The sequence below is a fragment of the Bombina bombina genome, chromosome 7 (assembly GCF_027579735.1).
Source record: "Bombina bombina isolate aBomBom1 chromosome 7, aBomBom1.pri, whole genome shotgun sequence".
Lineage (NCBI taxonomy): Eukaryota > Metazoa > Chordata > Amphibia > Anura > Bombinatoridae > Bombina > Bombina bombina.
Genome location: NC_069505.1, coordinates 220,916,492 through 220,944,239, shown reverse-complemented (window position 1 = coordinate 220,944,239; position 27,748 = coordinate 220,916,492). Strand labels below are relative to the sequence as shown.

Sequence of the window (27,748 nt, the reverse complement as noted above, 5' to 3'; positions counted from 1 at the left end):
GTAAACACATTTTCTGTGTGCTCTTTCAGGATCTCCAACATCCTAATGAATTTATCCGTGGCTCCACGCTGCGTTTCCTTTGTAAACTTAAGGAAGCAGAGCTGTTGGAGCCGTTAATGCCAGCTATCCGTGCCTGCCTCGAACACCGGCATAGCTATGTCCGTAGGAATGCGGTTCTTGCCATCTACACTATATACCGGTGAGCCAGGAGCAACGCCACTAACATACTGCTCTCTCCTATGGCAAAGTCTTATTATAGTACTTATGTTTGTCATAAAAATTATTTAGAACATAAAATGTTAATTTGTATTACCGGCTACCGGTGCAAATGAGTGACTTTTGCCTTTTACACGTAGACAATACAATGTCTTACATTTTAACATACTTTTTGTTTCTCTCATACAATTTTAGAATTTTTCTTTTGCTTAAAACTTTTCTGATTAGATTAAGTTTAAACCCCTCTTTTAGTGCATTAAACTGATTATAATATGATGTCAAAAAGTCTCTTTACTTTCTTACAATTTAAATAGACATGATACTCCATTTTAAAGATAGATAGATTTTTTTTTATTTTTTTTTCCTGTGGATGTTGTCCCTATTGGCCAGTGACCCGCAGAATCTGAAGACTCAGTTGTACAAAATCATGCACATTCCATTTGTTTCACTTTAAATTTAAACGGCTTTCGCCTACGTTCTATTAAAAATTAAATGGATGTGTATGTGTGTATATATCTATATCTCATTCAGATAGGACATGCAACTTTCTAATTTACTCCTATTATCAATTTGGTATCTTTATTTGAAAAACAGGAATGTAAGCTTAGGAGCCGGTCCATTTTTGGTTCAGCACCTGGGTAGCGCTTGCTGATTGGTGGCTAAATGGGCCAGCTCCTATGCTTACATTCCTGTTTTTTTTTTTTTTTTAAATAAAGATACAAAGAGAACAAAAACATTTTTATTATAGGAATAAATTAGAAAGTTGCTTAAAATTGCTGCTCTATCTGAATCATGAAATACAAAAATTGGGTTTGGTGTCCCTTTAACTGCTGCTCTCTCATATACATGAGGACATGTTTCTCAGTGTCATGTCCCTTTTAATGAGTCTGTTTTATGCAAGTTGCTTCTTTGCTCTCTGATTTTCCTTCTTATTTGCTGGAGAGTTGTGCTTCAGATTCTTTATTTACCTCTTGTTCATGGATAGCTCAGTAGTAGCTTTAGATAAGGTAACAAATACAATGCTAGTTTTGCCCTTGTGTATAAGCACGGCATAAAGATTTGTGTAAAACAAACGTGGAACAATCTGTGTTTATCTGCAGAAACTTTGAAAACCTCATTCCCGATGCTCCTGAACTGATTCATGATTTCCTAGTGAATGAAAAAGACGCCAGCTGCAAGAGAAATGCTTTCATGATGCTTATTCATGCCGATCAGGTCAGTAAAGGAGTCTGGGTAAATCTGATGTGCAGTATTTAGCAAGGGTAGAAAATCCAGGTGATGTTACTGTTTGTTATAGAACGTGCACTATTCACATGAAAAGCGTTTTATTAAACCCAAATATATTTCATAATAGAAGTAAATTAGAAAGTTTTTTTAATCTGAATCATCAAATTTACTTTGTTGTTTTGGCATCCATTGTTCAAGAGCATCAGTAGGTAGACTCAGTAGCGTGCACATGTATGAAGCATTATATGGCAACAGTGTAGCATCAGTGTTTATAACAATGTTATACACTACTGTGCAAATACTGCTGCTATCTAGTAATCAAAGCATTGTCCCAAAACTGCTGTCATATAGTGATCTAGACATGTACTTGCCCCTGTGCCTACTGCTGTATGCTCTTCAACAAGGGGTACCAAGAAAATGATGCCCACACAAAAAACATCTGCTACAAGTGTATTGTATTTCCAACTCCTCAAGTAACCCTAACAGGGCAGATTTTCATGGGCAACTAGAGCACAGGAGATATAATCAGCTGATTGGTAAGAACAGGTAAATTACTTAGCTTGTTCTTTAGTTAAGATATCGTGTAAATCTAGCCTGTTAGGGGAACTGGAGTCACGTTGATTGATCACTGAATCGGATGTTGTGAATAATTGCTGTACACAGTAAATGTGTGCTAGACATGATGCTGTTATCAAAGGAAACATTAGCCTTAGAATAATGTGTTAGTTTAAAGAGACACTGAACCCAATTTTTTCTTTCATGATTCAGATAGAAAATGAAATTTTAAGCAACTTTCTAATTTATTCCTATTATCAAATTTTCTTTGTTTTCTAGCTATCTTTATTTTAAAAGCAGGAATGTAAATCCTAGCAGCCAGCCCATTTTAGGTTCAGCACCATGGGTAGTGCTTGCTTATTGGAGGCTGACATTTACCCACCAATAAGCAAGCATAACCCAGGTTCTCAACCAGAAATGGAAGCGGCTCCTGTGCATCACATTCCTGCTTTTTAAATAAAGATTGCAAGAGAACAAATAAAAATTGATAATAGGAGTAAATTAGAAAGTTGCTTAACATTTCATGCTCTATCTGAATCATGAAAGAAAAACATTTGGGTTTAGTGTCCCTTTAAATACTGACAATAGAAGTATAAAGGATTAGTTTATTTTAGATTCTATAAAGCAATGGGCACTGCCATGATTGAACATTTTCTATTTATCTCTCTCTATTGTGAACCATTAGGAAAAGATATAGAAACCCAGACAGCCTTGTTTGTACGAGTCTATTTTATTGCAAGTTTTATATCTGTAACTAATTGTTTGCAACAGGATAGTGCGATAAGGTTGAAACTTCAGTTTAGACATGGCGTCAGCGGAACTTAAAAAAACAACAATTTTCAGAGTTAAATTACAGAAAGAGGGAAAAAAAAAAATGACAGTATATTGCAAAGTTTTTTTTTTTTAACACATAAACATTTTATATTACTATCTCATACTGTTTAATATCCCTTTTATTTAAACACTGAAGAGTTAAGAAATAATAGATTTTGTATTTAAATTAATTTTTTGAGTTAAATATTTTTTTAAAATACAATTGTTGAAGCTGTCTTGCTGGAGGCTGCTAGCGTATGGATTTCAAAGCGTAGATTTGATTGTGTTTATTAAGAAAATCTAAAAGTAAATTCAGGGAATATAGAGTTTAATAATCCGCATATAAGTTCGGCTAATATATTTGATTTTAACCAATGGAAGCAGACTGGAAAGTATAAAGCTGTGCCTTTTATTTAAGAGGCAGTAAGCACCTTGATATTTTTATACACAGTATTTAGTTATGTGTAGTAAAACAAATGTGCAATATAGTTTCATTAGTTTACCCCTTGTTGTGTAACTTGGGTCTGAAAATTTTATTTTCTCTAATCTGAAAAAGCACACTGCAGACTTCTTAAAGCTAACCCTGCAACATATCTGTCACTAATGTGCTTTATAAAATATGTTCAAAACAATACCCTTTATACTAACATTATAACTAGCATTGTCAGCTGCTTACTCAAGCCTGGATTGGCTCCTACAAATGAGGCAAATGGTGGGCGGAATTTAGAAACATAGAAACATAGATATTGACGGCAGATAAGAGCCATAGGCCCAGCAAGTCTGCCCGACCTTACCTAACAATATAAACTTATCTAGTTTGTAGGATAGCCCTATACTTGTCCCATGCATTTTTAAAGTCCCCCACAGTGTTTGTTGCTACTACCTCTTGAGGAAGTTTATTCCATAAATCAATCACTCTTTCTGTAAAGAAGTGATTCCTCAAATTACTCCTGAATCTACTACCCTTTAGCTTGAGCTCATGACCCCTTGTTCTTGAATTTTCCTTTTTATGTAAAATACCCACAGCCTCAGTTTTACTAAACCCTTTAATGTACTTGAAAGTTGCTATCATATCACCTCTTTCCCTTCTCTCCTCTAAGCTATACATATTTAGGTCATTGAGCCTATCCTGGTAAGTTTTATTTTTTAGACCATGTACCATTTTGGTAGCCCTCCTTTGCACAGATTCAAGTTTGTTAATATCCTTCTGAAGATATGGCCTCCAGAACTGCACACAATACTCAAGATGAGGCCTAACTAATGATCTATAAAGTGGCATAAGAACCTTACTATTTCTGCTGCAAATACCTCTACCAATACATCCAAGCATTCTGCTAGCCTTACTCACTGCATTACTACATTGTTGTTTAATTTGTCTATTGAGAACCATTGTAGCAAACAAAATCTTTTAATTTGGTTTTAAAAATGCTTAGACTTGTTTGCTATGTTAGTCTATAGCAAGGCAACAGAAATGTTATTGTAATTACAAATTGTTTACTGTCCCTTATAGTCGTTGGTCTAATGCACTTTCATCATTGGAACTTACTCCTAGACATAGCTATATTTTTCACCAATTTTTGCTACTTGCATGTAAATGTTTACATTACCATAAAGTGTTTATTTGTAATCATAGCCTAAGTGTCAAAGAGTTGCTGTATATAATGATAATATGAAAGAAGTGATTGCTTTAAGGGTTATAAACAGTCTGTTTCATTGTTGTAATAAAACGGTACAAAGCAGAGGGCTATACGGAATAAAAATCACTTTACAATATGTAGTCTTCATCATTCTTAAAGGATTTTACCTTTTTTAAACTTCATTTGTGCAGGGTCCATGAATTCCTGTCGCAGTCCTACCAGGAGGCTGGGGTCTCAACAGGAAGGCATATCTAGTGTACAGAATAATGTTATATAAGAATTATATTACATTATCTTAGCGGTTATTTTATAAATTAAAAGCATTGCCAGTTTTTCTTTTAGTGTAAAGTTGGATTACTAGATCAGAGCAGGAGCCAGCTACATTTAGTCCAATAGCGCGATCGGGCGTGCTGTGATTAGCCTGCAAGCATGCAAAGTGCTTTGGAAATCCAAGACCCACTCAGTAGAGCCTGGAGTGGAGTCAAACTTTACTCTAAAAAAAACTGGCAATGCTTTTAATTTATGAAGATACAGCTAAGATAATGTTATGACATTATTCTGTATGTTTACTGTCCCTTTAAGGTCCATTACATGTATTCCATACATACAGGCTAGCATTTCAATAACATTTACTAACATATTTGCTCTCTCAATTCCCTGAGGACAGTGACTACACTGAGATTTTCTAAGAGCTCATTTGTCTTGCGTTTCTTTTTATCTTTAGCATATTTGCTCTTTTAGTAAAAACACTGTTTCATATCTCTCTAAAGCAGCTTCTGTTTAACGTTCCTTCTCTTGTAGGACCGAGCTCTGGATTATCTAAGCACTTGCATTGACCAAGTACAGACATTTGGTGACATCCTTCAGCTGGTTATTGTTGAGTTGATCTACAAGGTATGTGACTGAGCTATCTCTATGGACAGTATAAGTCTGTTGTTCACTAATGCTCGTCTGACTTTAATCATTTTTATGACGTAATATTTTATTGCATGAAATCAACTTCCTTATTTTTATTGTAAATTTGCTTTGCTACAAGACACCACTGTGTATAAGCAGCTAGAAATACAGACTTCTCAGAAGGTGCTGCAGCTATTGTGCTAAAATCAACACGAAAATCATAATTCAGATAGAGCATGTGATTTCCATTATCAAATTGTGACATCTGTGATTGGATAATGGCTGTCACATGATATAGATGGCAAAAACATTTGAAATAAACTTTAATATTTGTCCAAAAAAATGTTTTTAAAAAAATCCACTGCTCATTTGAAATTGAGTAAATGTTATTGCATTATCTTTTTATCATGAATTTGTTGATGAAGTATTTACTGTATTTAATAGCCCTTACCGTATTATGTGCATATGGTGTTGTCTTCTCTCAGTCTCTTGTTCCTAGGCTATTGGGAATGAAGCTGTGCAATATTTAATCAATAAGAGGATTATAATACTTAGTCAAACCCTCTGCTGCAAGAAGTTGATCGACAAAAGCACATACTGTAGGGCTACATTTCAACTCATTTGCAGTGATCTATTTAATATTTATAGGCTTCTGCCATTTTGAACAAAAAAGAGACAGATGTTAGTGGAAATTCCTAAATCTATAGTAGTTCATCTCCTCAGTTGCTCTTGATATTCTTACTGCAAAATACTGAGACTGCTGGATTCTAAGGTCTCAAACCTGACACCTAATGTTCCTGTGAACTTGGAGAAGAACATATATCTTGCCTTTCCATCAGTGTCAATATTTATTTGTTACAAGTTTTAACGACTACAACCTCAATGTCTCTCTCTGAAATGAACACACTCTTTTTCATTACTGTAGGTTTGTCATGCCAACCCGTCAGAGAGAGCGCGCTTTATTAGATGCATCTTCAACCTGCTGCAGTCATCTAGTCCTGCAGTGAAATATGAAGCAGCTGGGACACTTGTCACCTTGTCCAGTGCACCGACAGCCATTAAGGTATAATATGGTCTTATGGCGAATTCAAGCTGTCTCGTTTCTGAAGTCCTCAGCATTTATTTTGCTTTTACAAAGGTTTTAATTTTTGTTTTCATTAAATCCATTATACCATAAACGTAACTATTTCTTAAAGGGACATGAAATCCAAAATGTTTCTTTCATGATTCACATAGAGCATACAGTTTTCAAAAACGTCTATCATCTAATTTGCTATGTTCTTTTAGTATCCTTTGTTGAAAAGAATGCCTAGGCTGGCGCAGGAGCTGGGAGCGAGCTGCTGATTGGTGGCTGTTCATATATGCTTTTTGTCATTGGCTACAGATGTACTCAGCTAGCTCTCAATAGTGCATTGATGCTCCTTCAATAAAGGATACCAAGAGAATGAAAAAAAATAATAGAAGTAAATTGTAAAGTTGTTTAAAATTGTCATGCTGTATTTGAATCTTGAAAGAAACATTTTGAGCTCCATGTCCCTTTTCAATAGTCAGTCAGATTCAAGGAAATTAAGCTATGTATATGTGTATGTTTATATTTGTGTATGTTTATATGTGTATATATGTTTGTGTGTGTGTATGTGTTTATATGTTTATGTGTGTGTGTATATGTGTATATATGTTTGTGTGTGTGTATGTGTTTATATGTTTGTTTGTGTGTGTGTATGTGTTTATATGTTTATGTTTGTGTGTGTATGTGTATATATGTTTATATGTGTATATATGTTTATATGTGTGTGTGTGTGTGTATATATATATATATATATATGTATATGTGTGTGTGTGTGTGTATATATGTTTATGTGTGTGTATATATGTTTATGTGTATATGTTTACATGTGTCGGTATATCAATTTTTTTTTTTTTTTTTTCTTTTCTTCCGGTGAGTGACTGAAATGTAAAATGTTTCTCTTTTGTGCTGTATAGGCGGCTGCTCAGTGCTACATTGATCTGATTATTAAAGAAAGTGACAACAATGTAAAACTCATTGTCTTGGATCGTTTAGTTGAGCTGAAGGACCACCCATCTCATGAACGTGTGCTGCAGGTGAGCCGGACTAGTCTTTTGGAATTGTTCTGTAATTTGTAAACTGCACAACAACAGTTTTTATTTAATTCCTATCATTTTCAGCTTTGTTGCTATAATTATAGGTAAGACACATTATCTACCCCAAATATAATCATTTTATAGTCTCAGGTGCCAGTTTACTACAAAACATAAGTCAATTTGTGATCCTAATATTAAATGGATAAAATATCTAAATACATAATCCGTTATGCATTCACCATGTAAGTTATCTCTAATACAGTTTCCAGTGTACACCATTATCATGTTATTGAAGCTCTAGAATTGGCTATAATGAGCAGAGACAGTTTTATTCTTATACCTGTACTTTATTCCCCAGCAATATAAAGCACTAATGTTTGTGGAAGATGTTACATGTATACGTTTTCTTAACTCCAGCAGTATCTTGATATGTAATATGAAATGTGCAATTGTGCACCCGTATACAAATGCAGTGTTATTAATATAACCAAAGTCTCTAACTATGCGATACTCACGTTTGTATTGTCTGTTATGAATGATCTTACTTCATTGTAACAACATGCAATAAATGCTGTATATGATCAGATAGGATTTTATGTGTTAGTTTTCCTTCTGTCTCACATAATCTATTTAAATTTTATCCCAGGATCTTGTCATGGACATCCTGAGAGTTCTCAGCACCCCAGATCTAGAAGTACGTAAAAAGACTCTTCAGTTGGCTCTCGATCTGGTTTCTTCTAGGAATGTTGAAGAGGTAAAACACTTTCTGCTTTTTGATAATTTGTTTACGTTTAAATGTCTTTTTTTTTTTTTTTTTTTTTTTTTTTTTTGTGTTTGTTAACTTCTGATCTGTGCTTATTTCCATTGCAGCTGGTGATTGTGCTAAAAAAAGAAGTAATCAAGACTAACAATGTGACCGAACACGAAGATACAGATAAATACAGGCAGCTGCTAGTGCGAACTTTACACTCCTGTAGTGTCCGCTTCCCAGACATGGCGGCCAACGTCATCCCTGTGGTATGATCTCCGTGCTGGATATTCATGTAACATATATGCAATATATTCAGTTAGTTTAGGGCAGTATTTTATTTAAGCTTACATGTGATGCTTTTATACTACAAAAGAGATTTTTTATTAAATACAAACCGTTGAAACCACAACAATAATAGTTTTGTTGCCAAGCTAAAAAATGTAAGCAGCTCTATGACAAAGTCCCCATTCTGGCAGAATCTGTTCAAAATTGTTTTGAATATGATACTTGTTAATATAATTGTTTGATTACTTTGGAATCTGTATTCATCAAATACATTTATATAAAATATTCTATAGATTTCAATCATCTTTTAAAATACCAACATTTGTTTTTCCTCCTATTAATCACCAATAGGACAAAGCCTAAAAAAACAATTTACTGCATTTTATATCTGCTCATTTATCCGAGAGAGACACATTTTACTGACTGTTTTTGAGCGATCTATACCAGGGTTGTTCACTTGCTGATCCCCTTTGTATTTAGTTGATGGAGTTCCTGAGCGACAGCAATGAGGCTGCAGCTGCAGATGTCTTGGAGTTTGTACGAGAAGCTGTGCAAAGGTTTGATCACCTCCGGCCGCTGATTGTAGAGAAGATGCTGGAGGTTTTCCATGCCATCAAAACTGTAAAGTAAGTCTTCAATCCTCTTCTGTAAACCGTATACTTAAGTGCAACTGTTCAAGTTCCTTTAGGGGACATTGAATGCATTTAATCTATGCATAGATGACATCTGCACTGTAAAAATCAGTATACCAAATAGGTGCTTTAAAGTTATTTAAAACTTTAATTGTGTATACAGAATTTGCATTGTTTTGAGGTCCTGTAAAAAAAGCTTTTTGAGTATTGAGTCTTATCTCCTATCTCTTTGCTGCGGCTAATTAAAGAATAGAGACTGATATAAATGAGCTTTTCCATCAAGCAATCACTGTGTAGAATACAGAAGTTCTAGATCCAGCAGGTTGCATTCCAGCATATTTTAGGTAGAGGACAATAAAAGTTATATTACATGCTCTAATTTGTTAGATAATATAATTTTTTGACCAGCCATCTTGCACCTCTGTTTTTAACCCCCGCAAACGTGTTAAACTCGTAGCGTAACAATCATGTCCCGCAGAGCACTGCTGATCTGAATCAGAAACTGCTGCTGATTTAATCAACAGCGCCAGTTGCACAGCTGGGTTGTGCATAAAATGTACCTATAATTACAGCCCTTTACTGGCACTTTATTTTTTAGAACAATAAGACTTTAGGCCAGAAGAGCTGTATTTATATTAATGCTCTCTATAACTGCAGGATATTTCGAGGAGCTTTGTGGATCCTGGGTGAATATTGCAGCACAAAAGATGATATCCAGAGTGTGATGACAGAAGTGCGCCGGTCACTGGGAGAGGTATCCGTTTTCTAGAAAATAAAATATTACAATATATCGGCGCAATATAAATTTATTACAGAATTTTAGTATTGCACTTATGCTTATTTATAACAAAATGTGAGCCCCATTAATGCACTAATGGGAACTACTTGATGGTTCCTGGTTATACACACTTGTCATTGGTTCCCAAAAGGTGCTCGGCTGGGTCCAAGTAGTATATATTTCTGCCCACAGAGATGACTTTAACTATGTGTTTAAGCACTTTACACTTAGTGCAATAATAAAATTAACTAGTACATTAGAGAGTGTTCCTTTTTGTCCTTGTATGTCCCTTTAAATATCCAATCAATAGTAACACACTTGTGAAAGTAAGACATTTAACTGCATGCTGGTTTCGTGAGGATTGCCTTTACTTATGGGTTTTACTCTATAGGTATAAGTATTCATGGTAGATGAGCTTATCATTCCAAACCCAGCCAGGCTTAGTCTTCCTCTGTTTTACTAGTACTCATAATTCAGTTGTCTTTATCAGTCTCCTTCCAAGAAAATGCCCCCCATTCTAGGACCTACCCAGTGTTCCAAATCATAGTTTAAGATTCTAAGAGGAATTAGACAGGATACAGTTAACCCATTGACTGTTACAGAGGGCTGTAGTGCTAATGTAGTAATGAAGAACAGAGGGCTGTAGCGCTGACATAGTAATGAAGAACAGAGGGCTGTAGCGCTGACATAGTAATGAAGAACAGAGGGCTGTAGCGCTGACGTAGTAATGAAGAACAGAGGGCTGTAGCGCTGACATAGTAATGAAGAACAGAGGGCTGTAGCGCTGACATAGTAATGAAGAACAGAGGGCTGTAGTGCTAATGTAGTAATGAAGAACAGAGGGCTGTAGGGCTGACGTAGTAATGAAGAACAGAGGGCTGTAGCGCTGACGTAGTAATGAAGAACAGAGGGCTGATGTAGTAGTGAGGAACGTAGGGCTGACGTAGTAGTGAGGAACGTAGGGCTGACGTAGTAGTGAGGAACGTAGGGCTGACGTAGTAGTGAGGAACGTAGGGCTGACGTAGTAGTGAGGAATGTAGGGCTGACGTAGTAGTGAGGAATGTAGGGCTGACGTAGTAGTGAGGAATGTAGGGTTGACGTAGTAGTGAGGAATGTAGGGTTGACGTAGTAGTGAGGAACGCAGGGCTGACGTAGTAGTGAGGAACGCAGGGCTGACGTAGTAGTGAGGAACGCAGGGCTGACGTAGTAGTGAGGAACGCAGGGCTGACGTAAATAAGTTATGACATTAAGCACAGTTTACAATGGTAGAACACATCTGATCTCTAGCTCTTTACTACAAGTCAGCTGCTGTAAATAAACCATCTCCTGATTTAGATGGGCTTGTCAGTTGCAGGGTTGGTTTTGCATCTTAAATTATTGACCTTTCAATTCTTGCAGGTCCCAATTGTTGATAGTGAAATCAGGAAGGAATCGGGTGAGAAAGCAGAGGAAGAAGTGACTGTTGGCCCCGCTCAGAAGCTGGTCACAGAGATGGGCACTTACGCCACACAGAGTGCGCTCAGCAGTTCACGACCTGCAAAGAAGGATGAAGAGAGGTTGGTTGGGGGCTTATTTTATGTTATTACATCGTTCTCTGCTGCCTTAACAAAATATTCCCAAGTGCTAAATCTTCCCCTTGTGAATAGCAAGATCATTGTGTTTTGTTAGACTTTTATTGCAAGAGATTTCTGCCTATTATGCTAAATTGCTGATTTTAAAAATTATTTTTTTTCCTGAATAATAAGGGCTGTGAGATATAAATGTTTTTTTAAAGGACCACACAGATTCAAGAGCAGTATTGAAATTCTATTTGCAGGGACATTCATTTTACTAGCTGGGTTGCATTATGAAGTTGCTGGGTGGGGGCAGATTACTGCTTTGTTTCTGTTACTTATAAATTATACTTAAAGGGACATGAAACACAATGTTTCGTGATTCAGATAGAGAATACATTTTTTTTTTTAAACAATTTTCCAGTTTACTTCTTTTATATAATTTGCTTAATTCCTTTAGTATCCTTTGTTGGAGAAACAACATTGCACATGGCTGAGCCAATAGCATGAGGCAAATATGTGCAACCACTAACTAGCAGCTCCTGAGCCTACCTAGGTATGCTCTTCAACAAAGTATACCAAGAGAACAAAAAACTTAGATAATAGAAGTTGGAGAATTGTTTAAAATGACGTGCTCCCTCTGAATCATGAAAGAAAAAATGTGAGTTTCCAAAACAGAAATGTAACTTACTATTTGCTTAAATTATTGCCAGGTGGTCAGTAAAATCAGCTTGGTGGTGTGCCCATTAAATAGGTCCTGGGGAGAATACTGTAAAATATGCACAATACGTTCTCAATCAAATAGGAACTTAACTAGTTTACATGCTGCGTATGTTTCTTATTTAATTTGTTTGTGGCCCATTCAAGTCAGCTGTATATGAGCTCATGCACTGGTTTAAGCAATCACTGTGCAGTATATAGCAGAGGTAAACGAAAACATACTTAAAGGGACATTCCAATCAAAATTTAAATGCACATAGATGAATTACATCTTTGAATAGAAAGATATTTACAAATGTATTGGCTAAATACTTCTAGTAAAAGTTTTCACTCTTTTGGTGTTAGCATTTTTTCTGTGCACATGAAGCATAGCTAGATATTCTCAGTGCACCAGCATTTAAATACTGCAGCTGCTCAGAGCACCAGTGGGGCTTGTATCATGTGAGCAATTAACACATTGAGTCATTACCAGATAGTACAAGCACCTGAGGTTCCCTGAACAAGTGTTGTGTTTAAAATGCTGGTGCACGGTGCATACTTCAATACACTATAGCTTTTATTAGAAGCATTTTTGCCAATATGTGTATCTTACAACAATGCTTCTATTCAAAACTGAAATGCATCCAGGTGGATTTCAATTTTAGCTGGAATGTCCCTTTAAGCTGTATTTTTACATTACAAGTAGACACATCAATTAATGGATATATATTGCTATGTTGTATTTTCCTTAAGTAAGAATGCATGTTACGTATTATGTTTTATGTCCCTTTTAATCTGTGACAGACCGCCACTGAGAGGATTCCTGCTGGATGGGGATTTCTTCGTAGCAGCATCTCTGGCAACAACTCTAACCAAGATTGCACTGCGCTATGTGGCGTTGGTTTCAGAAAAGAGGAAGCAAAATGTATGTTTAAATCTCTGGTTAACCAAATTAGATTTGTTTTCTTTAGAAAAGAGGCGCTTGAGTACAGATATGATTCACTTAAGGACTCTACAAGACAGTTGGTGGGATCTGAATGTAAAAAGTGGTTACCCTGTTAGGCTAGAGGAAAGGAGAATTTTACCTTTCTCCAACATAGGTGTGTCCGGTCCACGGCGTCATCCTTACTTGTGGGATATTCTCTTCCCCAACAGGAAATGGCAAAGAGCCCAGCAAAGCTGGTCACATGATCCCTCCTAGGCTCCGCCTACCCCAGTCATTCTCTTTGCCGTTGTACAGGCAACATCTCCACGGAGATGGCTTAGAGTTTTTTAGTGTTTAACTGTAGTTTTTATTATTCAATCAAGAGTTTGTTATTTTAAAATAGTGCTGGTATGTACTATTTACTCTGAAACAGAAAAGAGATGAAGATTTCTGTTTGTATGAGGAAAATGATTTTAGCAACCGTTACTAAAATCCATGGCTGTTCCACACAGGACTGTTGAGAGGAATTAACTTCAGTTGGGGGAACAGTGAGCAGTCTTTTGCTGCTTGAGGTATGACACATTCTAACAAGACGATGTAATGCTGGAAGCTGTCATTTTCCCTATGGGATCCGGTAAGCCATTTTTATTCAGACAGTAAATAAGGGCTTCACAAGGGCTTATTAAGACTGTAGACATTTTCTGGGCTAAATCGATTCATATATTACACATATTTAGCCTTGAGGAATCATTTAATCTGGGTATTTTTGTTAAATAATATCGGCAGGCACTGTTTTGGACACCTTATTCTCTAGGGGCTTTCCCTAATCATAGGCAGAGCCTCATTTTCGCGCCGGTATTGCGCACTTGTTTTTGAGCAGCATGACATGCAGTCGCATGTGTGAGGAGCTCTGATACATAGAAAAGACTTTCTGAAGGCGTCATTTGGTATCGTATTCCCCTTTGGGCTTGGTTGGGTCTCAGCAAAGCAGATACCAGGGACTGTAAAGGGGTTAAAGTTAAAAACGGCTCCGGTTCCGTTATTTTAAGGGTTAAAGCTTCCAAATTTGGTGTGCAATACTTTTAAGGCTTTAAGACACTGTGGTGAAATTTTGGTGAATTTTGAACAATTCCTTCATACTTTTTCGCAATTGCAGTAATAAAGTGTGTTCAGTTTAAAATTTAAAGTGACAGTAACGGTTTTATTTTAAAACGTTTTTTGTACTTTGTTATCAAGTTTATGCCTGTTTAACATGTCTGAACTACCAGATAGACTGTGTTCTGAATGTGGGGAAGCCAAGGTTCCTTCTCATTTAAATAAATGTGATTTATGTGACACTGAAAATGATGCCCAAGATGATTCCTCAAGTGAGGGGAGTAAGCATGGTACTGCATCATTCCCTCCTTCGTCTACACGAGTCTTGCCCACTCAGGAGGCCCCTAGTACATCTAGCGCGCCAATACTCCTTACTATGCAACAATTAACGGCTGTAATGGATAATTCTATCAAAAACATTTTAGCCAAAATGCCCACTTATCAGCGTAAGCGCGACTGCTCTGTTTTAGATACTGAAGAGCATGAGGACGCTGATGATAATGGTTCTGAAATGCCCCTACACCAGTCTGAGGGGGCCAGGGAGGTTTTGTCTGAGGGAGAAATTTCAGATTCAGGGAAAATTTCTCAACAAGCTGAACCCGATGTGATTACATTTAAATTTAAGTTGGAACATCTCCGCGCTCTGCTTAAGGAGGTATTATCCACTCTGGATGATTGTGAGAATTTGATCATCCCAGAGAAACTATGTAAAATGGACAAGTTCCTAGAGGTCCCGGGGCTCCCAGAAGCTTTTCCTATACCCAAGCGGGTGGCGGACATTGTAAATAAAGAATGGGAAAGGCCCGGTATACCTTTCGTCCCTCCCCCCATATTTAAAAAATTGTTTCCTATGGTCGACCCTAGAAAGGACTTATGGCAGACTGTCCCCAAGGTCGAGGGAGCGGTTTCTACTTTAAACAAACGCACCACTATACCCATAGAAGATAGTTGTGCTTTCAAAGATCCTATGGATAAAAAATTAGAAGGTTTGCTTAAAAAGATGTTTGTTCAGCAAGGTTACCTTCTACAACCAATTTCATGCATTGTCCCTGTCACTACAGCCGCGTGTTTCTGGTTCGATGAGCTAGTAAAGGCGATCGATAGTGATTCTGCTCCTTATGAGGAGATTATGGACAGAATCCGTGCTCTCAAATTGGCTAATTCTTTCACCCTAGACGCCACTTTGCAATTGGCTAGGTTAGCGGCGAAGAATTCTGGGTTTGCTATTGTGGCGCGTAGAGCGCTTTGGTTGAAATCTTGGTCAGCGGATGCGTCTTCCAAGAACAAACTCCTTAACATTCCTTTCAAGGGGAAAACGCTATTTGGCCCTGACTTGAAAGAGATTATCTCTGATATCACTGGGGGTAAGGGCCACGCCCTTCCTCAGGATAGGTCTTTCAAGGCCAAAAATAAACCTAATTTTCGTCCCTTTCGTAGAAACGGACCAGCCCCAAGTGCTACGTCCTCTAAGCAAGAGGGTAATACTTCTCAAGCCAAGCCAGCCTGGAGACCAATGCAAGGCTGGAACAAGGGAAAGCAGACCAAGAAACCTGCCACTGCTACCAAGACAGCATGAAATGTTGGCCCCCGATCCGGGACCGGATCTGGTGGGGGGCAGACTCTCTCTCTTCGCTCAGGCTTGGGCAAGAGATGTTCTGGATCCTTGGGCACTAGAAATAGTCTCCCAAGGTTATCTTCTGGAATTCAAGGGGCTTCCCCCAAGGGGGAGGTTCCACAGGTCTCAATTGTCTTCAGACCACATAAAGAGACAGGCATTCTTACATTGTGTAGAAGACCTGTTAAAAATGGGAGTGATTCATCCTGTTCCATTAGGAGAACAAGGGATGGGGTTCTACTCCAATCTGTTCATAGTTCCCAAAAAAGAGGGAACGTTCAGACCAATCTTAGATCTCAAGATCTTAAACAAGTTTCTCAAGGTTCCATCGTTCAAAATGGAAGGTCAATTCATGACCACGGTGGATTTAAAGGATGCGTATCTACATATTCCTATCCACAAGGAACATCATCGGTTCCTAAGGTTCGCATTCCTGGACAAGCATTACCAGTTCGTGGCGCTTCCTTTCGGATTAGCCACTGCTCCAAGGATTTTCACAAAGGTACTAGGGTCCCTTCTAGCGGTGCTAAGACCAAGGGGCATTGCAGTAGTACCTTACTTGGACGACATTCTGATTCAAGCGTCGTCCCTTCCTCAAGCAAAGGCTCACACGGACATAGTCCTGGCCTTTCTCAGATCTCACGGATGGAAAGTGAACGTGGAAAAGAGTTCTCTATCTCCGTCGACGAGGGTTCCCTTCTTGGGAACAATAATAGACTCCTTAGAAATGAGGATTTTTCTGACAGAGGCCAGAAAAACAAAACTTCTAAACTCTTGTCAAACACTTCATTCCGTTCCTCTTCCTTCCATAGCGCAGTGCATGGAAGTAATAGGTTTGATGGTAGCGGCAATGGACATAGTTCCTTTTGCGCGCATTCATCTAAGACCATTACAACTGTGCATGCTCAGTCAGTGGAATGGGGACTATACAGACTTGTCTCCGAAGATACAAGTAAATCAGAGGACCAGAGACTCACTCCGTTGGTGGCTGTCCCTGGACAACCTGTCACAAGGGATGACCTTCCGCAGACCAGAGTGGGTCATTGTCACGACCGACGCCAGTCTGATGGGCTGGGGCGCGGTCTGGGGATCCCTGAAAGCTCAGGGTCTTTGGTCTCGGGAAGAATCTCTTCTACCGATAAATATTCTGGAACTGAGAGCGATATTCAATGCTCTCAAGGCTTGGCCTCAGCTAGCAAAGGCCAAGTTCATACGGTTTCAATCAGACAACATGACGACTGTTGCGTACATCAACCATCAGGGGGGAACAAGGAGTTCCCTGGCGATGGAAGAAGTGACCAAAATCATTCAATGGGCGGAGACTCACTCCTGCCACCTGTCTGCAATCCACATCCCAGGAGTGGAAAATTGGGAAGCGGATTTTCTGAGTCGTCAGACATTACATCCGGGGGAGTGGGAACTCCATCCGGAAATCTTTGCCCAAATTACTCAACTGTGGGGCATTCCAGACATGGATCTGATGGCCTCTCGGCAGAACTTCAAGGTTCCTTGCTACGGGTCCAGATCCAGGGATCCCAAGGCGACTCTAGTAGATGCACTAGTAGCACCTTGGACCTTCAAACTAGCTTATGTATTCCCGCCGTTTCCTCTCATCCCCAGGCTGGTAGCCAGGATCAATCAGGAGAGGGCGTCGGTGATCTTGATAGCTCCTGCGTGGCCACGCAGGACTTGGTATGCAGATCTGGTGAATATGTCATCGGCTCCACCATGGAAGCTACCTTTGAGACGAGACCTTCTTGTTCAAGGTCCGTTCGAACATCCGAATCTGGTCTCACTCCAGCTGACTGCTTGGAGATTGAACGCTTGATCTTATCAAAACGAGGGTTCTCAGATTCTGTTATTGATACTCTTGTTCAGGCCAGAAAGCCTGTAACTAGAAAAATTTACCACAAAATATGGAAAAAATATATCTGTTGGTGTGAATCTAAAGGATTCCCTTGGGACAAGGTAAAGATTCCTAAGATTCTATCCTTTCTTCAAGAAGGATTGGAGAAAGGATTATCTGCAAGTTCCTTGAAGGGACAGATTTCTGCCTTGTCGGTGTTACTTCACAAAAAACTGGCAGCTGTGCCAGATGTTCAAGCCTTTGTTCAGGCTCTGGTTAGAATCAAGCCTGTTTACAAACCTTTGACTCCTCCTTGGAGTCTCAACTTAGTTCTTTCAGTTCTTCAGGGGGTTCCGTTTGAACCCTTACATTCCGTTGATATTAAGTTATTATCTTGGAAAGTTTTGTTTTTGGTTGCAATTTCTTCTGCTAGAAGAGTTTCAGAATTATCTGCTCTGCAGTGTTCTCCTCCTTATCTGGTGTTCCATGCAGATAAGGTGGTTTTACGTACTAAACCTGGTTTTCTTCCAAAAGTTGTTTCTAACAAAAACATTAACCAGGAGATAGTCGTGCCTTCTTTGTGTCCGAAACCAGTTTCAAAGAAGGAACGTTTGTTGCACAATTTGGATGTTGTTCGCGCTCTAAAATTCTATTTAGATACTACAAAGGATTTTAGACAAACATCTTCCTTGTTTGTTGTTTATTCTGGTAAAAGGAGAGGTCAAAAAGCAACTTCTACCTCTCTCTCTTTTTGGATTAAAAGCATCATCAGATTGGCTTACGAGACTGCCGGACGGCAGCCTCCTGAAAGAATCACAGCTCATTCCACTAGGGCTGTGGCTTCCACATGGGCCTTCAAGAACGAGGCTTCTGTTGATCAGATATGTAGGGCAGCGACTTGGTCTTCACTGCACACTTTTACCAAATTTTACAAGTTTGATACTTTTGCTTCTTCTGAGGCTATTTTTGGGAGAAAGGTTTTGCAAGCCGTGGTGCCTTCCATTTAGGTGACCTGATTTGCTCCCTCCCTTCATCCGTGTCCTAAAGCTTTGGTATTGGTTCCCACAAGTAAGGATGACGCCGTGGACCGGACACACCTATGTTGGAGAAAACAGAATTTATGTTTACCTGATAAATTACTTTCTCCAACGGTGTGTCCGGTCCACGGCCCGCCCTGGTTTTTTAATCAGGTCTGATAATTTATTTTCTTTAACTACAGTCACCACGGTATCATATGGTTTCTCCTATGCAAATATTCCTCCTTAACGTCGGTCGAATGACTGGGGTAGGCGGAGCCTAGGAGGGATCATGTGACCAGCTTTGCTGGGCTCTTTGCCATTTCCTGTTGGGGAAGAGAATATCCCACAAGTAAGGATGACGCCGTGGACCGGACACACCGTTGGAGAAAGTAATTTATCAGGTAAACATAAATTCTGTTTTTAACAATTGTTTGTTTTTTTCTCCTGGTTTTCCCCACTTCAATAGCAGATGAGATAGAGAAAGAAGGTGGTAATTGCAGATAACCATAAAAAGGTCTCCGCTGTAGTGATCTGGGCTAGAATAGTATCCATGTTCTAGTACGTTAAAGGGACAGTCAAGTCCAAAAAAAACCTTAATGATTCAGATAGAGAATGTAATTTTAAACAACTTTTCAATTTACTTTTATCACCAATTTTGCTTTGTTCTCTTGGTATTCTTTGTTGAAAGCTAAACCTAGGAAGACTCATATGATAATTTCTAAGCCCATGAAGGCCGCCTCTTATCACATGCTTTTTTTATTTGCTTTTCACAACAGGTGAGAGCTAGTTCATGCGAGCCATATAGATAACATTGTGATCACGCCCATGGCTTGTGGCAGACACTGCATTAATTGGCTAAAATGAAAGTCAGTAGATAATAAATAAAATGTCATGTGATCAGGGGGCTGTCAGAAGAGGCTTAGATACAAAGTAATCACAGAGGTAAAATGTATATTATTATAACAGGGTTGGTTATGCAAAACTGGGGAATGGATAAAAAAAGGGATTATCTTTTTAAACAACAAAAACTGTCCCTTTAAGGGTAACCGTATTTCGTGCAGTCAATTCATTTGGCAATGGTTTTATTATAATGTCCGGGGTTAAAGGAGCTCTGTGAAGAATACACTTAAGCAGCTCTTTGTGACGTTATATTAACCCAGTAGATAATAAAGAAAAGGCTTATTAAGGTTGCGCTTTCAGCCATAGGTTTTGATCAACCCTAAAATGTAGAAGGGAATTTGTTTTTCTGCCTGTGCCTCTATCTAAGGGAGTTTAAGAATGACTGGTTTATTCACAAGGTGATATTGTTGTTTAATTAGAGGGCCATAAAACTCCCCAATCATTATTTCATGATTTAGATAGAGCATACAGTCTTTCCTAATTACTTCTGTTATCAAATGTACTTCTTTCTCTTAGTATCCTTTGTTGAAACGTAGGTAGGAAGGTGTAGGAGCATGCATGTGACTGGAGCAATATATGGCGGCAGTTTTAGAACTTCCATACCTTTGCAAGAACAATAGGTGGCAGCAGTGTTTCCTGTCATGTTCAGATGCAGAAATGTGCATATTACCTATCTAGATATCTCTTCTACTAAGAATTCCATGAGAACAAAGTAAATTTGATAGTAAAAATGGAAAACTAAGTTCTGTCTGAATCACAGAAGAAAAATTTGGGGTTTCATGTTCCTGCAAGTGTACAATTAAAGGTACACGTTGTAGTTATATTTTTTATCTATTTCTAGATGGTTTTTATATTGCTGCCTTAAAGGGACATGATACTCATATGCTAAATCACTTGAAACTGATGCAGTATAACTGTAAAAAGCTGACAGGAAAATATCACCTGAGCATCTCTATGTAAAAAAGCAAGATATTTTACCTCACAATCTCCTCAGCTCAGCAGAGTAAGTTCTGTGTAAAAAGTTATACTCAGCTGCTCCCAGCTGCAGGTAAAAAAAAAATGAAGAAATGAACAGCATCCAATCAGCATCAACAGTGCTGAGGTCATGAACTCTCTTACTGTGATCTCATGAGATTTGACTTAACTCTCGTTAGATTTCATTGTAAACTTCCTTTAAACTGAATAGGCAAATAAGATGAGTGCACGAGGCTCAACCCTTCGGCTGTCCCGGGACAGACATACTGATATGCTGCTTAGAAGTCCTTTACAATGGTATGTGGCTACTGAGAAACTTTTGAGGTAAAATATCTTTCTTTTTTACATAGAGATGTTCAGGTGATATTTTCTAGTCCACTTTTTACAGCTATGCTGCATCACTTTTAAGTGTTTAAACATTTGGGTATTATGGCCCTTTAAATAAACGGACATTTTCTGGTCACTTGAAGAGGTTTATCCTGTTACCAGTAAAGCAGAGGCATCAGCCAGTTACGATTTAGTAGGAAGTAAAAAAAAAAACTAAAAAAAACTGAAGTATTAATTTAATTTTAAATGGACAGTGAATCCCTTTAGGTTTCAATATAAAAGGTTGTTTTGCACAGTAATACAACTTTGCAATATCCTTTTATTATTTATTTTGCCTCCTTTATATGTAATTTAACACTGACATTGAGTATTTTGTTGTGGTTTAATCGCATGCGTAAAATAGATGAGATCATCAGTGCGCAGGGGCAGATCAGGTGGGCGCATTTCTTGCATGTGACAACGTTTTCTTTCTTCCCTAGTCCTTTGTTGCAGAAGCTATGTTGCTCATGGCTTCCATCTTGCACCTGGGGAAATCCTCTCTTCCAAAGAAGCAGATTACTGATGATGATGTGGACAGGATCTCACTCTGCCTTAAGGTGCTGTCTGAATGTTCTCCACTCATGACTGAGATCTTCAACAAAGAGTGTCGCCAGTCCCTGTCTCTGATGCTCTCTGCTAAGCTCGAAGAAGAGAAACTTTCTCAGAAGGTGAGAATTGCTGACATGATACCAAACATGCCCTTGCTAGACCTAGAGGAGCGGCATGAACTGCACATGACAATTACACTTCCTGTTCATTTTCAATATTTAAACAGAGGGATATATATTGACATGATTTGCTGCAAAATAGCACAAGATCACTTGAATTCAGTGTTAATTTCGTTGACTAAAACTAGACTAAAATGAGTATAAAACTAAAGATATTCTGATGACTAAAATACGACTAAAACTAAAATGGCATTTTAGTCAAAAGACTATGACTAAAACTAAATCAAAATTTGCTGACAAAAACATTTTATGGAAGGTGTTGTAATCAATCCATATTTAATTACTGCTCTTTTGTAAGATTTCCGAAACTTAATTTTATTAAAATTTAAGCTAGACATGTTATATACCACAACAGTTAAATCTGTATTGCATGTTCAAACCTTAATACCATAAATAAAAACAGGTTAAAGGGACACTCAATCAAAATTAAACTTTCATTATTCAGATAGAGCATGCCATTTTAAACAATTTTCCAATTTACTTCCATTAAGTAAATGTGCACATGCTTTTTATATTTAAACTTTTTGAGTCATCAGCTCCTACTGAGCAAGAATAAATGTGTGTGCATTTGTGATTGGCTGATTGCTGTCACATGGTACGGGGGGAGTGGAAATAGACATAACTTTTAAAATTGTCAGAGAAAAAAAATCTACTCATTTGAAGTTCAGACTAAGTGCTATTGCATTGTCTTGTTATCTTGCATTTGTTGATTATGCAAATCTACTGTGTTGACTGGTCCTTTAATAAACCTTTACTCCAGGAGTATATAATGCGTTTGGAAGTTCTAGAGCAGTGCTAATATCGTTGCCAAAATGTTTTCAAATCTGTGAACAATAAATTGATTCTTCCTATAGAAATAAGCATAACCCACAAGTATGGGTTTAAGTTATGCTGTGCCTGTGCTAGCTGCAGAAACTTTTTTGTTGGGTTGAGTTACTTTTTTTTTCATTCTTAACAGAGAACTGTTAAAGTTTTTATATTGGGTAATATGTGCAATACAGTTTACATTTTTTTTTTTGTGTATATTTTAAAGTTGCACTTCTGTTTGTTTATGGAGCTTGGTTTTATTTAAAGGGACATGAAACCCAATTTTTTTCTTTCATGATTCAGACAGAGCATACAATTTTAAACAACTTTCTAATTGACTTCTATTATCTAATTTTGTTTCATTCTCTTGGTATCATTTGTTGAAGTAGCAACAATGCACTAGTGGTTTCTAACTGAACTCATGGGTGAGCCAATCGCAATCAATATATATAGGCAGCTACCAATCAGCAGCTAGAACCTAGGATCTCTGCTGCTCCTGAGCTTTCCTAGATAAAGCTTTCAGCAAAGGATAACAAGAGAAGGAAGCAAATTAAATAATAGAAGTGAATTAGAAAGTTGTTAAAAATTGTATTCTCTATCTGAATCACGAAAGAAACATTTTGGATTTCATGTCCCTTTAATTTTAAGTTTAATAAAGATGTTATATATCACAACGGCTAAATCTGTGTCTGTATTGCAGGTTTAAACCTTAATACCATAAATAATAACAGGTGTTATGTTTACTCCTGGAGTATATAATCAGTTCAATTATAGAGAAATGCTTAAATAATGCATTACACTTTAACTAAACCCCTTAGATTTTAGTCGACTAAAATCTACTGGAGATTCAGTCGACTTAAACTAGACTAAAAACTAAAACAATTCAGATGACTAAAATACGACGAAAACTAAGACTAAATTGAGATTTGCTGTCAAAATTAACACTGCTTGAAATTAGAGCTCTTGGTGTCCATAAAAAGAAAAAAACTTGATGTTGAAAACATTTTTAAATCTACAGTGCAGCGTAGTCTTGTCTCATGCTGTTTTGTTCGTATTTACAAAATGCACTTTAGAAAAAAATAGTTTAAATATTAAAAATTAGTTGTTATATATATATATATTTTTTTTTTTTCTTTGAAACTGTGGAATTATTATTACTGATATCATACATGATATGTTATATATTATTTGTCAGTTAATTGTCCTGGATGTCGGTCATACACCTAATACATAGGGGCAGATTACAAGTGGAGTGCTAATTGCCAGTTTGCGGGCACGCAATAATTAACCAGCCATTACAATTGACTGGTTATTGCTACCGCAAGCTCGCGGTAGCAATTAGCGCTCAGAAAATTAACCAGAGATGTAGCACTAGGCAGTATTTTGGAGTTTAAGTTGGTGGGAGTGGGGTGTTAGAAAAAAAAACGGCACTGAAATGTTCCTTTACATTGCGGCCTATGGGAGCTGTGTGTTTTCAGTAAATATATGTATATGACTATATACATATATATTTGTTAATAGGTGTATGTACACATGTTAACTCATACAAATATATGTATATGAACATGAGCTCGCGTTTGCATTGCTGTTAACTTGTAAAACCAACGCACATTGGCGTGCGCTGGTATTACACAGTGGAGCGCAAATATCGCCATCAAGGAAACAATATTTAGCGCTCCACTTCTAATCTGGCCCTTAATGTATTAAACAATCTTCCAGCAACAGTATCGGATTTCTCTCACTTATTTTCAGTATTTTTTTCACCTCAGCCTCATGTATCATATTTTTAGACATTTCATCAACAGAAAAAAGGCATCACTGAAATAAAACTATATCTGTTTCTGCCTTGACATTTGCAACTTAGTATTATCTGACCTTTTCATCATATGGACTGTTGGTGTTTTTATTTTATCTGTATTTCTTTAAATATACCCTTCAGTACTTTAGAGCTCATTTTAAATAGACAATTCCTTAACTCAGTTTGTTTTCTATGGGTTTTTTTTTTTTTTTTTTTTTTAAATCAACAGAAAGAATCAGAAAAGCGAAATGTGACTGTTCAAGCAGATGACCCCATATCCTTCATGCAGTTGACTGCCAAAAATGAAATGTCTTCCAAAGAAGATCAGTTTCAGCTGAGTCTCCTTGCTGCAATGGGGACCACCCAAAGAAAAGAAGCTGCGGACCCTCTGGCATCTAAATTAAACAAAGTAAGCTGGGGTTATTCAGAAATGGGATTCTCTAGTTAAGCCCTGTAATGTTTAAATATGGCAAAGTAATGTTGTTTCTATTTTCATCATCTCCAGCAATTTTTAAAGCCTATTGCTTTATGTTAAGTGTTTATTCACAGGGTGCATTTTGTATGTGTGATTGAAGGGTATGGTATGTGTGCGCGTCTGTGTAGTTGAGCGGTATGGTGTGTGTGTGCGTTTGTGTGGTTGAGCGTTACATTGTGTGTGTGCACGTGGTTGAGTGTTATGGTGTGTGTGTGTGCGCGCGCACGCATGTGTGGTTAAGCGGTATATGTGTGCGCGTCTGTGATTGAGCATTATTGTGTGTGTGTACGCACATCTCTGTGGGATTGAGCGGTATGGTGTTTGTGCGTCTGTGGTTGAGCCCTATGGGGGGGGTGTGTGTGTGCGCACGTCTGTGTGGTTGGGCGGTATGGGGTGTGTGCGCCCGTCTATGTGGTTAAGCGGTATGGTGTGCTTGTCTGTGTGGTGTGGTTCAGCAGTATGGTGTGTGTGTGTGTGTGCAAGTGGCTTTGTGGTTGAGCGGTATGTTGTGTGCGCCCCTCTATGGTATGATGTGTATGTGTACGCCTATCTGTGGTTGAGCGGTATGGTGTGTGTGTGTGTGCGCGCATCTGTGTGATTCAGCAGTATGGTGTGTTTGCGAGTCTGTGTGATTTAGCAGTATGGTGTCTGTGTGGTTCAGTGGAATGGTGTGCGCGTGTCTGTGTGGTTGAGCGGTATGCTGTGTGTGCGCGCATCAGCTGTATGGTGTGTGTGCACGTCTGTCTGGTTAAGCCGTATGGGGGGGTGCGCGTGTGGAGTTGAGCCGTATGGGGGGGGTGTTTGCGTATGTGGTGGAGCTGTATGGGGGGGGGGATGTTTGCGTATGTGGTGGAGCCGTATGGGGGGGGGGGATGTTTGCGTATGTGGTGCAGCCGTATGGGGGGGGGGGTGTTTGCGTATGTGGTGGAGCCGTATGGGGTGTGGTTAAGTGGTGTGTGGTTGAGTGGTGTGTGTGTGTGTGTGGTTAAGCAGTATGGTGTACTGGTTGGTGTCAGAGGGTGCGTGTGCAGTGGAGGACTGAAGCTGTGCTTTAGGATAGAGAATGTGTTTTGTTCCTGGGGCTATGGCTGTAAAATGTTGGGAGATGTCTGGCTCTGTGTTAGCAGAACAGTAAATATTTGAGTATGTGAAGTGTAAAAGAGTTATGTGGAGTTTGTTGTATGTATCTGTTTCATGGAAGTGCAAATTCAACTTTTATGATTAATATAGTCTGCAAGTTTTAAAGGCATTGCAATTTATTTGTATTCTCAAATTTAATTTTTATTGATATCGTATCTGCATTCCGTGAGAGCATATTGAGGTAGGCTCAGGAATGTGCATGTTTCTTGAGCATTATATGGTAGCAGAATTTGCAGAAATGTGTGTAACAATGTTCTACATATAGTGCACACTCCGTAGAAATGAGCTACGGATACTGAGGGAAATAGGTAAATCTGATAAAAATGTACATTGTATCCAAATTATGAACTTTATTAGTTTTGAGTTTCATGTCCCTTTAATAAAAATCTCTGCATACATAACACAAGTCTGTTCCTTCAGTTAAAATATTCTATTAGATTTCACACGTTTTGTGCTGTTTTAATATGATTCTAAAAGCAAAAATGCTGTGCCTAATTCATTAGCCTATTCTATTCCCTCTAACTAATGAAATAAATATTATATAGACCACAAGGGAGGTGTCAGCGTGTTGTCACTAACGCTACATGTTTGTACCATTGCAGGTCACCCAGCTGACTGGTTTCTCAGACCCAGTGTATGCAGAAGCCTATGTTCATGTTAACCAGTACGATATCGTATTAGATGTCTTGGTTGTCAATCAGACTAGTGATACTTTGCAAAACTGTACCCTGGAGCTGGCGACTCTAGGTAAGTCTGTGCTTATAGGTAAGCCTGTGCTTTTACTATAGGTAAACCTGTGCTTGTAGGTAAGCCTGTGCTTGTAGGTAAGCCTATGCTTGTAGGTATGCCTGTGTTTTAATAGGCATGCCTGTCCTTTGCTTATAGGTAAGCCTGTGCTTATACTGTAGGTAAGCCTGTGCATATAGGTAAGCCTGTGCATATAGGTATGCCTGTGCTTATACTGTAGGTAAGTCTGTGCATATAGGTATGCCTGTGCTTATACTGTAGGTAAGTCTGTGCATATAGGTATGCCTGTGCTTATACTGTAGGTAAGTCTGTGCATATAGGTATGCCTGTGCTTATACTGTAGGTAAGTCTGTGCATATAGGTAAGCCTGTGCTTATACTGTAGGTAAGTCTGTGCATATAGGTAAGCCTGTGCTGCGTGCATATAGGTAAGCCTGTGCTTATACTGTAGGTAAGTCTTTGCATATAGGTAGGCCTGTGCTTATAGGTAAGCCTGTGTTTTTTTTTTTATACTGTTCCAAAAGTAGTATAACAGCACCACCGATTTAATAAAAAGATTACTTTATTAAGCCAACATAATGTGCATACATTTAAAATCAACCTTAAATAGGCTATAACCACGCCCCCACATACACCTCCACCAGTCTTAACCCTTGCCTGTACAAAATCACATCAATTTCTAAAGATAGTGCCATCTAGTGGCCAAAACATATGTTGTTTAAACACATAGTAAAAAGTATCTCTAAGATCCAATTTTTTGGGGTCATTAGTATAACATAATTACCATAATTGAATTTTAAATCCTAAAGGAATGGTTATTTATTCATTACAAGCATACCCCCCAATCCATTTCCCTATTCATCCCATTTGGGGTCATAGTCCCTAACTCATGTATCCAGTATAGCTCCCTATTCTGTAAAATTTTTGTTCTATTTCCTCCTCTTCTGGGTATTCTAACATGCTCCAGTACCTGAAACCTGAGCTGGTTTATTTGATGTCCATCCATAATAAAATGATTGGACACAGGGACCTCCAAATTACCTATTCTAATATTACTCTTGTGCTGGTTGATGCCTTCACGCACCTTACGAGTAGTCTCGCCAATGTACCCCAGCCCACAAGGACACTTAGTTAAATAAACTGCATACTTTGTATTACAGGTATAAT

General features: G+C 38.2%; 1 protein-coding gene across 1 annotated transcript in view; it reads left to right on the top strand.

The window, feature by feature from the left end:
* Positions 1–27,748, top strand: part of COPB1 (COPI coat complex subunit beta 1) — a 53,164-nt gene that overhangs the window by 10,204 nt on the left and 15,212 nt on the right. Inside the window, exons 4-17 of the mRNA XM_053720619.1 lie at positions 30–199; positions 1,317–1,431; positions 5,250–5,342; positions 6,271–6,408; positions 7,329–7,448; positions 8,095–8,202; positions 8,319–8,465; positions 8,965–9,110; positions 9,774–9,870; positions 11,293–11,450; positions 12,951–13,071; positions 21,328–21,555; positions 24,450–24,629; positions 26,438–26,582. Of these exons, the coding sequence (XP_053576594.1) occupies positions 30–199; positions 1,317–1,431; positions 5,250–5,342; positions 6,271–6,408; positions 7,329–7,448; positions 8,095–8,202; positions 8,319–8,465; positions 8,965–9,110; positions 9,774–9,870; positions 11,293–11,450; positions 12,951–13,071; positions 21,328–21,555; positions 24,450–24,629; positions 26,438–26,582 (1,966 nt within the window). The remainder of the gene's footprint in view (positions 1–29; positions 200–1,316; positions 1,432–5,249; positions 5,343–6,270; positions 6,409–7,328; positions 7,449–8,094; positions 8,203–8,318; positions 8,466–8,964; positions 9,111–9,773; positions 9,871–11,292; positions 11,451–12,950; positions 13,072–21,327; positions 21,556–24,449; positions 24,630–26,437; positions 26,583–27,748) is intronic.